This window comes from Staurois parvus, unplaced genomic scaffold (genome assembly GCF_062004578.1).
Source record: "Staurois parvus isolate SC_StPar_1 unplaced genomic scaffold, SC_StPar_1.0 ptg000636l, whole genome shotgun sequence".
Classification (NCBI taxonomy): domain Eukaryota; kingdom Metazoa; phylum Chordata; class Amphibia; order Anura; family Ranidae; genus Staurois; species Staurois parvus.
Window position 1 is genome coordinate 4,040,587 of NW_028318432.1, and position 14,222 is coordinate 4,054,808.

Below are 14,222 nucleotides of genomic sequence, written 5' to 3' on the forward strand. Positions count from 1 at the left end.
TTCCTTTTTTCCCACCTCACCATAACCTGCATGGTCAGATGTTTTTGCTGCTCCCCAAGCCCTACACCATAGAGGCCACTATTTCCTAGCACTGCACTGATGGCCAGTGAGTCTGAAAAGTTTGAAAGGTTAGTCCACCAAAAGTAGATATTGTACTTTTTGGTAGAAGCTGAAGAAATAAACCACCTGATTCCTTATACAGTATCTACTATTGACCCTCTTGGTAAGATCTCTACACTCCGGGTTCACATTTATTTTTATATATTAGAGAATGGCATGGTCGAACACACAAAAGTGGACAGGGACACACAAAACTCCCAATTGGGCAGGCATAGAGTTAGGAATTATGGCAGGGAGGATTCATTGTTGGACTTTCCAAAACGTAAGGAGGCAGGGTCTGACTCAGACTCAAGATTACTTTTGGGTGGACTTGACCTTTAGGATGCTTTTTCTGTTTTGGTAAGACTCATCCACTTAATGGTGACCGTAGGCGCTTCGTTTTTATCATGGGCTCAATGTGTAATTCAATCAAAACATTCAAATTGGCAAACAATCAAAAAGGCATAACTTTGCTTCCAATTGGTTAAGGCCTTATGCACAAGGGTATGCTCCCAAAATGGACAGTACAGTGGCTAAGGCTAGAATCACACCTATGCAGGTTGCGTTTGAGACATCTGTGCATTGCGTTTTGGTTTGCGTTCTGTGCTTTTGCAACTGTGTTTTTGTCGCGCTTTGCGTTTTTTTGTTTTTTTTTTCTTGTTGCTAAGCAGATTTAAAAAGCAAAATGGATCAAAAACGTGGTAAAAATGCAGCAAGAATGCACTACATACTTTTCTGCAGCCTTTCCATTGAAGTCTATAGAACCAAAGACGCAACCTTTTGTGTTGAAAAAAGTCCCTGACCCTTTCCAAAAAATGCATTGGGTGAGAACGCGGAGATGTGAGCATGTCCCATAGGAAGTCATGTTAAATGGACTGTACTGCGTTTTTGCAAAACGTTTAGGTGTGAACCTAGGGTAAGTGATTAGCCCTTCACCTTAGCAGCACTAGGGTCGCTGGTTGAAATCCCAGCCATGCCACCACCTGCTGGGAGTTTGCATGTTGTTTCTGAGTGGGTTTCCTCTGTGAACTCCAGTTTCCTCCGACACGCCAAAGACATGCTGGTAGGTTAATTGGCCTTAGTATGTGTACATATGAATGTGAGTTATGGAGCTTACATTGTGAGCTCCTTGAGGGCAGGGACTGATATAAATGTATAATATATATATATATATATTGTGTAAACTGATTATGCTATATAAATACCTGTAATAAAAGCCGCAAGTTGTATGTATGGTGTTTAGAAGGGTATTTCTGTAAACTCATTCTATTGGCTGGAATATTCATTTATCCTAGCCACTAGAACAAATGTACGCTCATATGCGTTTATGTGCATTTAGATGTGTTTATGCATGTACATGCCTAAATCATGTACATAAGCACCTCTCCAAATGCAGCTTTGGGACATTTTTTTATTTTTTTGCCCCTGAACGCTGCACACAAATACATGCAAAAATGCCTACATGTGCATGGCCACATTAAATAATATGTGGCTGAGTTCATGGCCATTAAAAGAAAAATGCCAGATGCTCCTAGCAGCGGCATTTGTTCTGTCTGTGTGCATGAGTCCTTGGACTCGATTAAGATCAGATCTGAGTCAATTGGCCAGGATGGAAAATTATCGATTGGGTTGCATTTGTCAGCAGAATTGAAATGACTTTGATCATATTTTGATGGGTCAGATTCTGAGATTGCATCATGAAAACAGAGGTGCAATCCATAACTTACGATCATATCTTCCAAATATCAACTGAAATGGTCGAATAAGTTGTTGACTAAAGATCCACCATTTATGGAAGCCTGTATGGCCACCATATCACTTGTATATAAAAAAAATGTAGACACAAATGAGAAAATAATATATAAAACTGTAATAATATACTACTATCAAACTCTATATCTAAACAAGCAGGAAGAGTCATACACCAAGAAGTCTATTTCACACAAGATTCACACAGCTTTCACCCAAAATTCACATATTTGGATTCAACTGGGAAAATGTGTGAATCCTAAGTGAAACTTGCATGAAAAAATTTATATAGACCCGCCCTGCCCCCACTTATTTCTTTTGTCCGAATCATAGGGTACTTACGCGTTGCAGTATGGCTTTTTGTCGTATCCCTTGTAGTTATTCATATTTAGAGTCATTTTACAAACTTCACAGTGGAAGCATCCTTTATGCCAATACTAGAAAAAAAAAAAACAACAACAGAGAGTTAATCATGAAATAGTAACCAGCTCATTCAATCATAAAAAAAACTTAAACAATGTAAAAAGCTTGTTAATTCCAACAACTGCTCATGCCCATGAATCAAAAGTTGAAGAGACAAAAGGCTAATTGCTTAATGCTCGTGACAAGTGGTGAGTAAAAGCAATTATATGCTACAGACTGCGTGAGTCTCTATGATATCACGAGGTGTGAAAATGATGTGTGCAGAAGATTAGCACAAGACGCTCACGGTAATTTACACCCGCTGCATCAGGCGTGCTCTCAGGATCTGTCCATCATACAGAAGATTGCTCACGTTGTAGAGAGTTGATGGGCATGCCATTGGAAAAAAAACGAGCTTACCTGTACATGCAGGGGCCCTACAGAGTGCAAAGCCTACGTAATTACTATACTAGGACCTGCTGCTGCTGAGAATAGAAAAAGCAACTGTATATGGGACAAGGGATTGCACAAGGCACTACACATATACTGATGTATGTGCCAATCACAGATAGTGTGCATTCTGAGCGGTACACAACCCCCAACCCATAACCAAATACAGCCACTTCTTCTAATTCATCTCAATGGGCAGCTGTACACAGCAGCATGGGTCTCAGGAAAGTGATAATGCAAGCTCTGTGCAGCGTACCTGCGTGACCATACGCATCAAGGCCTTATTCACATGGGCATACTGATCTGTACACTCATGCCAAGGGCCATCTTCACCCACGCAAGGTGCACATGTGCTCGTGTATCCACTTGCAGGCTGTCCTATTCATATCTATTGGGATGCAGCAGCTGTGCGGGTCCAGGTGTGCGGCCCTGAATGCAGGGCTTTCTTAACCACTTGCCCCCACCCTATAGCAGAAATACTGCTACAGTGCGGCACAGCTGTGCAAAGTCACATATAAATACATGATTTTGTATTTCCGGGTAGGGCGAGTGTACGCACCCTACCAACGCTGCCCTTGGCGTCTTCAGCTGTCGATCGCCGAGTATCACTGACAGGGGAGAGGTCTGAATGTAAACAATACAGATCTCTCCCCTGTCAGCTGCAGCACCAGGGGTGTATTTAACACAAGGCGAAAAAGGCATTTGCCTACGGCGGCATTTTTCAGAGGGGGCAGCACTGCACCTCGGAAGAAGGGATGGAAGAAGGGACACATGCGGTATGGGGACCTGGTGGGTTCTGAGAGAGGTTTCATGATGATGTATGCACAGCCGGACTCTCGTTCCCGGGGATGTCCAGAGATGTAAAGATGAGTGTCTTTCTCTCTCTCGCCATGGGGGATGGTGGCTGGTGTATAGGGGGCAGTGGTAGTGGAAGGCTCTCTTGGGTGGGAATCAGGGGTGTTGTTGATCAATGTCAGGCTGTCTCTGCAGGGGGGAGGCGATTTTTGTGTTGTCTAGGGCAGCACAAAACCTAAATACACCACTGTGCAGCACACTGTTTTGTATTGCTCTGCATAACAAAGTAATACAAAGCAGCGGGCTTACACTGTAAAACACACACACAGCACACTGTAAAACAGCACACAGCACACAGTCAACCCTTTGATCATCCCAGATGTTAACCCCTTCCTGCCCAGTGTCATTAGCACAGTGTCAGTGCTTTTTTTTTAGCACTGATCATTGTGTTAGTGTCACTGGGGATGTCAGTGTCAGTTAGTGTCAGAATGCCCGCCTCAGTCCCGCTATAAGTCGCTGATCACCGCCATTACTAGTATAGCAAAAAAAAATTCCAGAATAAATATATCGCCATTTGTAGACTCTATGACTTTCACATAAACTAATTAATTTACACGTATTGGGATTTTTTTTAGCAAAGACATATAGCAGAATACATTTTGGGCTAAATCTATGATGAAATTTGATTTTTTAATTTTGTTTACTGGACATGTTTAGTAGCAATAAGTCAAAAATATTGTTTTTTTCTCAAAATTGACGGCCTTTTTTTGTTTATATTGCAAGAAATAAACACACAGGCGATCAAATAGCACAGAAAGAAAGCTCCATTTATGGGAAAAAAGGACTTAAATTTCATTTGAGTGCAGTGTTGCATGACCGTGCAATTGTTAGTTAAAGTAACGCAGTGCCATATTGCAAAAAATGGCCTGGTCAGAAAGGAGAGTAAATCCTCTGGAGGGCAAGTGGTTAATGAATGGGGACACATAGGCACTGCCCATGGGCCACTGGTGCATGGGGAGCTCATGACTGGGCCAGGAAAAGGGTGTTCACTGGTGATTTGTACGCTCTTGCCACCCCTCTTTGACAGAAGTAAGTGCAATGTCACTCCTGTCAGAACGAGCAATGGCTGCTTCTGCTGGGAACATGATTCAGCTTTCTCCTCTCTCCTGCAGGGGGTGGAAGAGGGCCAGCACTGAGACTGAGAACTCACCTCAGTCTCAGTGTGGGAGAAGAAGGAGGAGCTGCCTTCACTGCAGGTGGGAATAGCATTTGTGATCTGAGAGTACAAGTGGTAAGGGGGGGACACAACTCTGAAGTATGGGGAGACTGTGATGGGGACACCTGATGTAAGGGGACACTGTGATGGGGCACCTTATGTATACGAACACTGTGATGGGACACCTGAAGTATGGGGACACTAATGGGGGAACCTGATGTAAGGGGACAGTGTGATGGGGACACCCAATGTACAGTATAAGAGCACTGTGATGGGGACACCTGATGTATGAGAACACTGATGGAAGAACCTGATGTTAGGAGATGCTGTGATGGGGACACTCAATGTACAGTATAAGAGCACCGTGATGGGGACACCTAATGTATGAGGACACTGATGGGGGAACCTGATGTAAGGGGATGCTGTGATGGGGATACCCAATATACAGTATAAGAGCAATGTAATGGGGACACCTGATGTATGAGTACACTGATGGGGGAACCTGATGTAAGGGGACGCTGTGATGGGGACACCTTATGTATACGAACACTGTGATGGGACACCTGAAGTATGGGGACACTAATGGGGGAACCTGATGTAAGGGGACACTGTGATGGGGACACCCAATGTATAGTATAAGTGCACTGTGATGGGGACACCTGATATATGAGGACACTGATGGGGGAGCCTAATGTAAGGGGATACAGTGATAGGGACACCCAATGTACAGTATAAGGGTACTGTGATGGGGACACCTGATGTATGAGGACACCGCTGGGGGAAACTGATGTAAGGGGATGCTGTGATGGGAACACCCAATGTACAGTATAAGAGCATTCTGATGGGGACACCTGATGTATGAGAACACTGATGGGGGAACCTGATGTAAGGGGACACTGTGATGGGGACACCCAATGTACAGTATAAGAGCATTGTGATGGGGACACCTGATGTATGAGGACATTGATGGGGGAACCTGATGTAAGGGGACACTGTAATGGGGACACCTGATGTATGAGGACACTGATGGGGGAACCCGATGTAAGGGGACACTGTGATGGGAACACCTGATGTACAGTATATGGGCACTGTGATGAGGGGCACCTGATGCAGACTGGTAGGGGCTCTAGGGGCGTCAAATTGGGGACCTGCCACTGTGTCCATACAGCCAATGCATCCCAACTGACATGCCTCCTTGCGGATGCACCATACACCTGTTCAGTCCAGGTTCTGCACTTTATACCTTTTTCACTTTTTTTTTGTTAAAGCGACAGAGCCCCTCTACAGTAGGACAAGCACAGACAAGTAATACTACTCTGTGTTCGCAGACCATTTATTATTCATATTATCAGCCCTTGCAGCTTCAGAAAGTAATAATGATTAGTATGTTATATTTAGCCATCTGAATGGCTCTGCCACTAGAAACCATACAAGTGTTTGCGTTACGCCAGAGTTCATCTTTAATCCAATACAAACAGTTATTGAAGCACTTGGTAATGATTGTATTTTGTGCAGCAGTTATCCCTGAACACCTGACATCAAACAGCACAACACAGTCCCCAGACTAAGCAAATTTCAAGGTCTACTTACAAATGCAAATTAAATAGAAGGATTCTGAAGTTGCACTAAGCAATTAGATTACATGTCGAGACATCCCAAAATGGGAAATGCACGTCACATCTACTATGGCAAAGAACTGAATGTGATGGGTGGGAAGATATTACATATTACAATAACACACTTATTGTTTTATCTACTTAACTCATAACACAACAAATTATCAATTTGCCAGCATTCGCAGAAAAAATTCCCCCAGATGGTTTAGGCATTTATCAAGCTTATTCTTGGACAAGATTTGTTCACAATCATCCATGGGAAATCCAGAGCTCAGTGACATACTGCTTAAAGTGGTTGTAAACCTCAGACGTGAAATATGAACAAATCATATCCCTCTATAGTGTTCATTTAAGAGCACTAAGTGTCATTTCTGTCTGCTTTTTCCTCTGCTATTAGCATGAATCAGTTCTGACAAATTATCCTGACACCAAGAGAAAAATGGTGACAGAGGAGGGACCTCCAGCAGATTGACAGCCTCAGCTCTGTTCCTGTGTGACATGTGGAGGGGGGTGTGTCTCTTCCCTCCAATCTACTTTCAGAGCTCTCCTCACTGAGCTCTGTAGAGTGTAAATTCAGCTTTCGATGAAATAACAATTTGGGGAAAACGCCTATGCAACCAAAAAATAAATGTACAAATATCAAACAGATATTTTTAGGAAGAGCTGCTAACTAGCCCCTGTAGAACAGGGTAACAATCTTAACCGGAAATAAAGCAATTAAATATATATATACTTTACACAAACTTTTTTTGCACTAAGGACTCTCAGTTGGACACTGGTTTATATATATTCTTCTTCTGTGCACTGTTGTTTAATTTTGGTACTGATTTATATTGATTGATTGTATTGCTTCATATATTAATTTTATTAATTTTGTTTACTCAATAATTTTACTATCCAGAGATATATTTCTTCGAAGAAAGCTGCTTTATTTCCAGTTAATAATAACTTCAGCTTTCCACCCCCTTTTTTCTGAACTCTCAGACAAGCTTTAAAAAATTCAGCACTTTAATAGCTGTAGATAAGAGATTACTGCAGATAAACAGGTACAACTTATGTAGGAGGCTTTGTTTCATCTCTGTGTATCACCCGAGGCTAGTCTCTTCACGGGGTATATGTAAGGCTCTACAACCATTTTTTACCAAATGCAAAACATTTGTTGGGTTTGGATAGAGTGGTTAGGGGTTAGAACCGTTTAAGTGATGACTGGCCAGGTTAGGCAGATTCATGCTTCATAACTATCCTGACCATCAGTGTCACCGGTAACAAAGTAGAGGTAAATTCAAATATTTTTATTTGTCACCAGAACTGGCACAGAGGGGAACACTTGTTCCCATGAGAACTGTATAAAAGGGGATTTCCCTCACATCCTGTTGAACCCACAGAAAAGGAAGTGAAGAGAGATCTCCCCAATGCTACACAATGCAAGAAATGACCAGGAATTTAACCCTTCCTTAGGGCCCTTTCACATTGATTCGTTTTTTATGTGTGTTTTGGGGGTAAAAATAAACAGAAGAGAAAAAAGTATCCCTTTAAATCTATTTATTAATGTATTTTATAAATCTGAATTCCCAGCAATTGGCTGGGGATCGGGAGTTTTCTGCACCCCTACCCTACCCTACCCTGCCCTGCTGCCCTAAGACAGCTGCCTAAGCAGCCACCTTAGGGCAGCAGGGTGGGGGGGCAAAAAAATCCCGACCCCCAGTCACTAAATAGTCCCATTTTTGTCACTGGTTCCGGCTGAATCAATGGGGCCCGCGGAAGGTTTTTGTAGTGACTGAAGACCACAGTGCCCTAAAGTGAACAGCCCCTTAATGTCCCCAGGCCCCTACTGCTGAACTGGCAGAACAAACCTGATTGGCCATACAACCTTACGGCTCATTTGCATACATGGTACCCTATGAAGTGTGATCCACGCTTAGATCGCTCTTCAGTTTGACACTCCTGCTCCTGAAGGCTGCACTCTGTACACTTTGCGCTCATGATCCGTACACTCTATGGGTTACCCACTCCTGACACAAAGAGACCCTCCACAGCAGCCAGCATCATTAGACCCCCTCTTAACAGTATACCCCCCCATGCAACAGTAGATCACCCCAGTAGCAATAAGGTCCCCCGGTTAGCAACAGTAGACCCCACCCCAGTAACATTAGATCCTCCAGCAGCCAGTCAGCAATAATAGATCCCACAGCAGCAAACAATAAACCACCCAGCAGTAGACCCCCCAGCAAGAATAAATCCCTCATCAGCAACAATAGAGCCCCCACGCAACAATAGATCATCCCAGGAACAATACGTCTCCCAGCAGTCAGCAACAATAAACCCCACCCCGGTGACAAGAGATCCTCCATCAGCCAGCCAGCGTCAATAGGTCCCTCAGTAGCCAGCATCAATAAAGTCCCCGACAGTAGATCCCCAAGAAACAAAAGATCTCCCACCAGCAAGAATACTTCCCCCTCCCCTCCCAACAACAACAGATTCCATAACAGCCAGCAACAATAGACCCTCTCATGCAACAGTAGATTACCCCAGTAGTCAGAAGATCCCCCAGCAGTCAGCAACAATAGACCCCACCCCAGTAACATTAGATCCTACAGCAGCCAGTCAGCAACAATAGATCTCAAAGCAGCAAACAACAATAAACCCCCAACAGTAGACCCCCCAGCAACAAAAAATCCCACATCAACAACAACATAACCCCCATGCAACAGTAGATCATCCCAGTAGCAGTCTCCCAGGAGTTAGCAAAAAAAACGCACCCCAGTGACAATAGCTCTTCCATCAGCCAGCCAGAAACAATAGATCCCCCAGCAGCCGGCATCAATAAAGCCCCCAACAGTACATCCCCAAGACACAAAAGATCTCCCAGCAAGAATAATCCCGCCCACCAACAATAGACTTCCCCCCTCCCCCGTAACAGTAGATCCCCCCACAACAATAAATCCCTCATTAACAACACGACACCTGCCTAGCAACAACAGATCCCCCAGCACACCGCAGCCCCCCTTACCAGTACAGTGCTGGAGGTGCCATAAGTGCGTACCGCCATGTTCCCGCTTAAAAAAAGCCCTGAATATGGCGTTTGAAACTTCATTTATTGCTCCTGCCATGCAGTCAGGCTGCACACCCACTAATAGGTATAGGGATCTCTCTGCCTTGTAGCTGAACTAATATGCTATAAAAAGGGTGGAAATACCCTTCGTAGAGCATTGGACAGCCGGGACATCGATAAACACAGAACACAGCGATACGGGTCTCCAGGGGGTCCAACATGCCTCTTGCACATTGCCTGACTGTATCACAGTAATAGAATGGCTTTAACTGAGCTTAAGGGCTAGTGCACACTAGATGCATGCACAGTTTTTTCTATGTATTCCAATAGCCCTAGTTCACACTAGATGCATGCACAGTTTTATTCCAATGGCCCTAGTTCACACTAGATGCATGCACAGTTTTATTCCAATGGCCCTAGTTCACACTAGTGCAGTCAGTTCCAGTCAGTTTCTGGTGCAGAAAAAAAAGTAGAACATGCTGCATTTTTTCTGCACAGAGCCATACTGGAACACAGCAAACAGCACTGGAACGGAGTGTGGCGTGAACTGTATCCAGAATGCATCTGGAGTGCATTTTTATAGTGTGAACTGGTCCTGAGTCTAGTTTTACACCTATGCATTTTTCAGAAACGTACAGCAGTCCATTTAACATGATTTCCTATGGGACAGGTTCTCATCTCCGCGTTTTCACCCGATGCATTTTTTGGAAAGGGTCAGGGACTTTTTTAAATGTTGCATTTTTGGTTCTGTAGACTATAATGGAGATGCTGCAGAAAAGCATGTTGTGCATTTTTTATGCATTTTTGACGCATTTGGTGTTTTATTCTTCCCAGCAACAAGTTGGAAAAAAACGCATCAAACATGTGGCAAACATGCATCAAAAACACATGTGCAAAAACGCACCGCAGAAAGCACCGCAGAAACGGATCAAACGCAAACTGCATAGGTGTGAACCTAGCCTAACCCTAGGTTCACACCTAAGTATTTTCTGCAGCATTTTGCGTTTTGCATAAACGCAGTACAGTTCATATAACATGCTTTCCTGTGGGTTTTCAGGTGCATTTTTTGGAAAGGGTCAGGGACTTTTTTAAATGCAAAAAGTTGCGTTTTTGGTTCTATAGACTTCAATGTAAAAGCTGCAGAAAAGCATGTAGTGCATTTTTGCTGTGTTTTTGCCATGTTTTATATGCCATGTTGCTAGGCATTTTAAATCTGCCTAGCAACAAGAAAAAATAAAAAAATTTAAAAAATGCAAAACGCTTAACAAAACACAGCAAAAACGCATTGCAGAAACGGCTCAAACGCAAACTGCATAGGTGTGAACCTAGCCTAAATCATTTTTTGTATAATGTTTTTGTATTAAAATATTTCCTGTACAAGACAATAGAAAAAAATCCAGCACTCATTACATTTAGAATAGTCAGCACAGAAATAAAAAGGCAAAAAAAAACAAACAAACAAACAGGATTTTGTTGTAAACCTCTTATATTTGTATATACAGTGCATATAAAAAGTCTACACACCCCTGTTAAAATGTTAGGTTTCTGTGATGTAAAAAAAATAGACACAGATAAATCATTACAGAACTTTTCCTACCTTTAATGTGACCTATAAACTGTACAACTCAGTTGAAAAACAAACTGAAATATTTTTTGGGGGGAGTAAACATAAAAAACTAAAATAATGTGGTTGCATAAGTGTGCACACCCTTATAACTGGGGATGTAGCTGTGTTCAGAATTAAGCAATCACATTCAAAATCGTGTTAAATAGAAGTCAGTACACACCTGCCATCATTTAAAGTGCCTCTCTCTGATTAACCCCAAATAAAGTTCAGCTGTTCTAGTAGGTCTTTCCTGACATTTACTTAGTCGCATCCTTCAGCAAAAACCATGGTCTGCAGAGAGCTTCCAAAGCATCAGAGGGATCTCATTGTTAAGATATCAGTCAGGAGAAAGCGCATCAAAAATACGCATACAAAAACGCATCTGAACTATAGTGTGAACCGGCCCTTACACTGAACACATATGGATTACACAGGTTCTGTGGCTGATTGAGGTGGTCATTAAACTCACTTAGTGCCTTATCTGCATTAAATTAGCCTCAGAACCTGTGTAATTAATATGTTTTCGGGTTTAAAGGGATGAGGTGGCAACCAGGGGCAGACTGACCATTTGGAAACTCGGGCACTGCCTGAGGGCGCAGGGTCAGTAGGGGGCCCCATGAGATGCCCCTGGTACCTTTTTCATAGGCTTTTTTGAGTTTGGGCAAGTTCACAGGGGCCCCATGATCCCTATTGCCCGGGGGCCCCATGAGTTGTCAGTCCGCCACTGGTGGCAACCATACTCACAACCCTTGGTTTAAAAATTCTGAGGCTAAGGTGAAAATGACGGCATCTCCGTTTTTTGGTCACGGGACTTTAATGTTCAAATCCCCATTACAGTCATTGGGGGACATTTATAGCAGCATGATAACAACAATCAAATATCCAATAATATTTAAAGAGCCCTTAGGGTAAGAGTTTGTGGGGTTTTTTTTTGTTTTTTACACAATGCATTTCACAGAAAGGTCCTGAAATTCATGAACATTTCGGTGAACTAAAATCTCCCAGTTCCACGTAATCAAAGTTACCAGTTTATGAATGGTTTGCCCAGCACAGTAATCCTTTACATCGGAACTGCACTGCATCTGAGCCCCACAAAGCAAAACTGCTATTTCATTCAATTTTAATATTCAAACCAACCTCCCCATCCTTCCATGTCCCCATGCTTTATTTTGCTGAGAAATCATTTTGAAAAACACCGCCCCTAGCATTTCTGGCAGGGCCATCTTGAGTAAGGGCAGATGATTTGTGTATCGTTTACTTCCTGGAATCCATCTGCTCTTAGCTCAGGCATAGCCTGATGGAGAACCCTCGCCTCCTGAAGGCTTCTGGGATGTATCATGTCATTTCCCTAGGCATGTAAACCAGGAAGCAACTGAACAAATTTAAAAAAAAAAAAAGTGTAAAACAAGTAAATGTAATATACTTTCATATCTAAAGCAGCATAAGGATTACAAACAGTCCATGTTGATTGAGAAAGTGAAGTTCTGCTTTAAAAAAAATATTTGTCCCCATAGTAATATCAGCAGTGCTATTACTGAACCTGTTTTTGCAGGTGCCACCCCTGGGGTAGATATCCTCTTTATAGTCTCACTACCTAGTGAGTGACCTAGAACAAGCATGCAGCCAGTGAAGTATGCATGCTTGTACCCCACCCACCCCACCCAAGAAGATTTAGATTTCATTATATATTTTTTGCTCGTTCTTGTATTCATGTTCCAAATGATTATTGTAAATGAAACTTTTCTGATCTGTTCCATACAGATTTATCTCCGAATGGATTTGGCTTTTCCACCAGTCGACCAAATGGCACTTCAATACAGATCAATGGTGATGTTTTCCTACCAGCATCACCTCCACTCTGGTTTGTTCTTCCCAGCGATTACCAACCCTTTGGCCACATGACACGATGGATTCTGACGCGATGGATTCTGACAATAACATGCTGTCAATCATCGTTCTCATGCTCATTCTACTGTTTCTTGGACCAACAGAAAACAGATGGTAAATTATTTTAACACTTTTCTTATATATTGCCTAGGCAGGGCTCTGTAGTTCACTTACATGGCTTCCTACATCACATGTAGACAAATCCTATTCCCCGTTTCATTCTCTAAATAATTGAAAAGATAAATGTGACACATCGTGCAGGTTACAGGTTTTCATGTCATCCTTCACTGTTTTTGAGCCCCCAATATTTTTTCATCCTGCATGTCTGCCTGGTCTGCTGTTGATGTTGCAGCTCCAAAATTGTAAAAGGTCACCTAACAACTTTTTACTGCTGGAAAATAACGTTTTATACATTAGAATTATTGTACCTCATCTGCACACTGTCTGTTTTTTTGTGTTTGTGGTTTGTTGTTATGGTTTGACCCCTTGGGCATTTTCTGTCTCCCTTTGGCATGAGATTGCAATTGTCATTATGTCTCCCTGTTCCATCTTCATATGCCTGGTTTCCATGTCTGTGACTATCTTCTTCTTCCTTTGGGGGTTCTGTATATAGTTTGATATGTGCGAGGGGAGGGGGGGTGTCCAGGGTGCTACATGCCACCCTCTTTTGTTTCCTGATGCAGGGTACAGTTTTCTGTGCCCCAGGGGTTCCATTGGATGCACGTGGTCCATTGCTATTGCTCTTTGTAGCATTCTATGAATGTTTCCATTTTTTATGGCACTCCCATTAGTTTATGGAGTTGTTTTTCTTCTTTTCTGCTTCCCTCCATCTTGGTGGTAACCCTTTTCTTAGCTTTCCATTTTTTCCTTTTCTCTGTTTGCCTTGGGGGGTGGGGGGATGCATTTTTGGGGCACCCCCATGGTTGAGTAATTTTTGTCTGTTGTCATGACTCTCACTTGGTTGTCACTTAATGTTCAAGGTTTGAATTCACAGCAGAAACGGACTAAAGTTTTTAAATATCTTCGCTCCTCCAAAATCGATATGGTGTGCCTGCAGCAGACTCACCTGACCTCATCTTTTAATCCCCGAATTTTAGATGGTCGTTATGCCCAGGTCTTTTTTCGCCTCGGCCCCTGTTAAGAAAAGGGGGGTTATTTTAGCAATTCGTAAATCCTTGCCTTTTCAAGAGCATAAAGTAGTTATGGACCCCCAAGGCCGTTATTTGATAGTTGTAGGGATCCTACAGGAAGTAGAGGTCACATTCTGTACATACTATGCCCCTAATCAGAGACAAACCCGTTTTTTTGCGCATCTTTTATTGGTTCTTCAGTCCCATCAGAAAGGCCATG

The 14,222-nt window shown here is 42.8% G+C and overlaps 2 protein-coding genes across 3 annotated transcripts in view; one reads left to right on the plus strand and one right to left on the minus strand.

The window, feature by feature from the left end:
* Positions 1 to 14,222, minus strand: part of NEBL (nebulette) — a 306,245-nt gene that overhangs the window by 251,510 nt on the left and 40,513 nt on the right. For both annotated transcript variants that reach the window (XM_089693734.1, XM_089693736.1), the window contains exon 2: positions 2,191 to 2,285. In XM_089693734.1, the coding sequence (XP_089549860.1) occupies positions 2,191 to 2,285 (95 nt within the window). The remainder of the gene's footprint in view (positions 1 to 2,190; positions 2,286 to 14,222) is intronic.
* Positions 12,907 to 14,222, plus strand: part of LOC149449105 (uncharacterized) — a 40,835-nt gene continuing 39,519 nt past the window's right edge. Inside the window, exon 1 of the mRNA XM_089693834.1 lies at positions 12,907 to 12,986. Within this exon, the coding sequence (XP_089549960.1) occupies positions 12,907 to 12,986 (80 nt within the window). The remainder of the gene's footprint in view (positions 12,987 to 14,222) is intronic.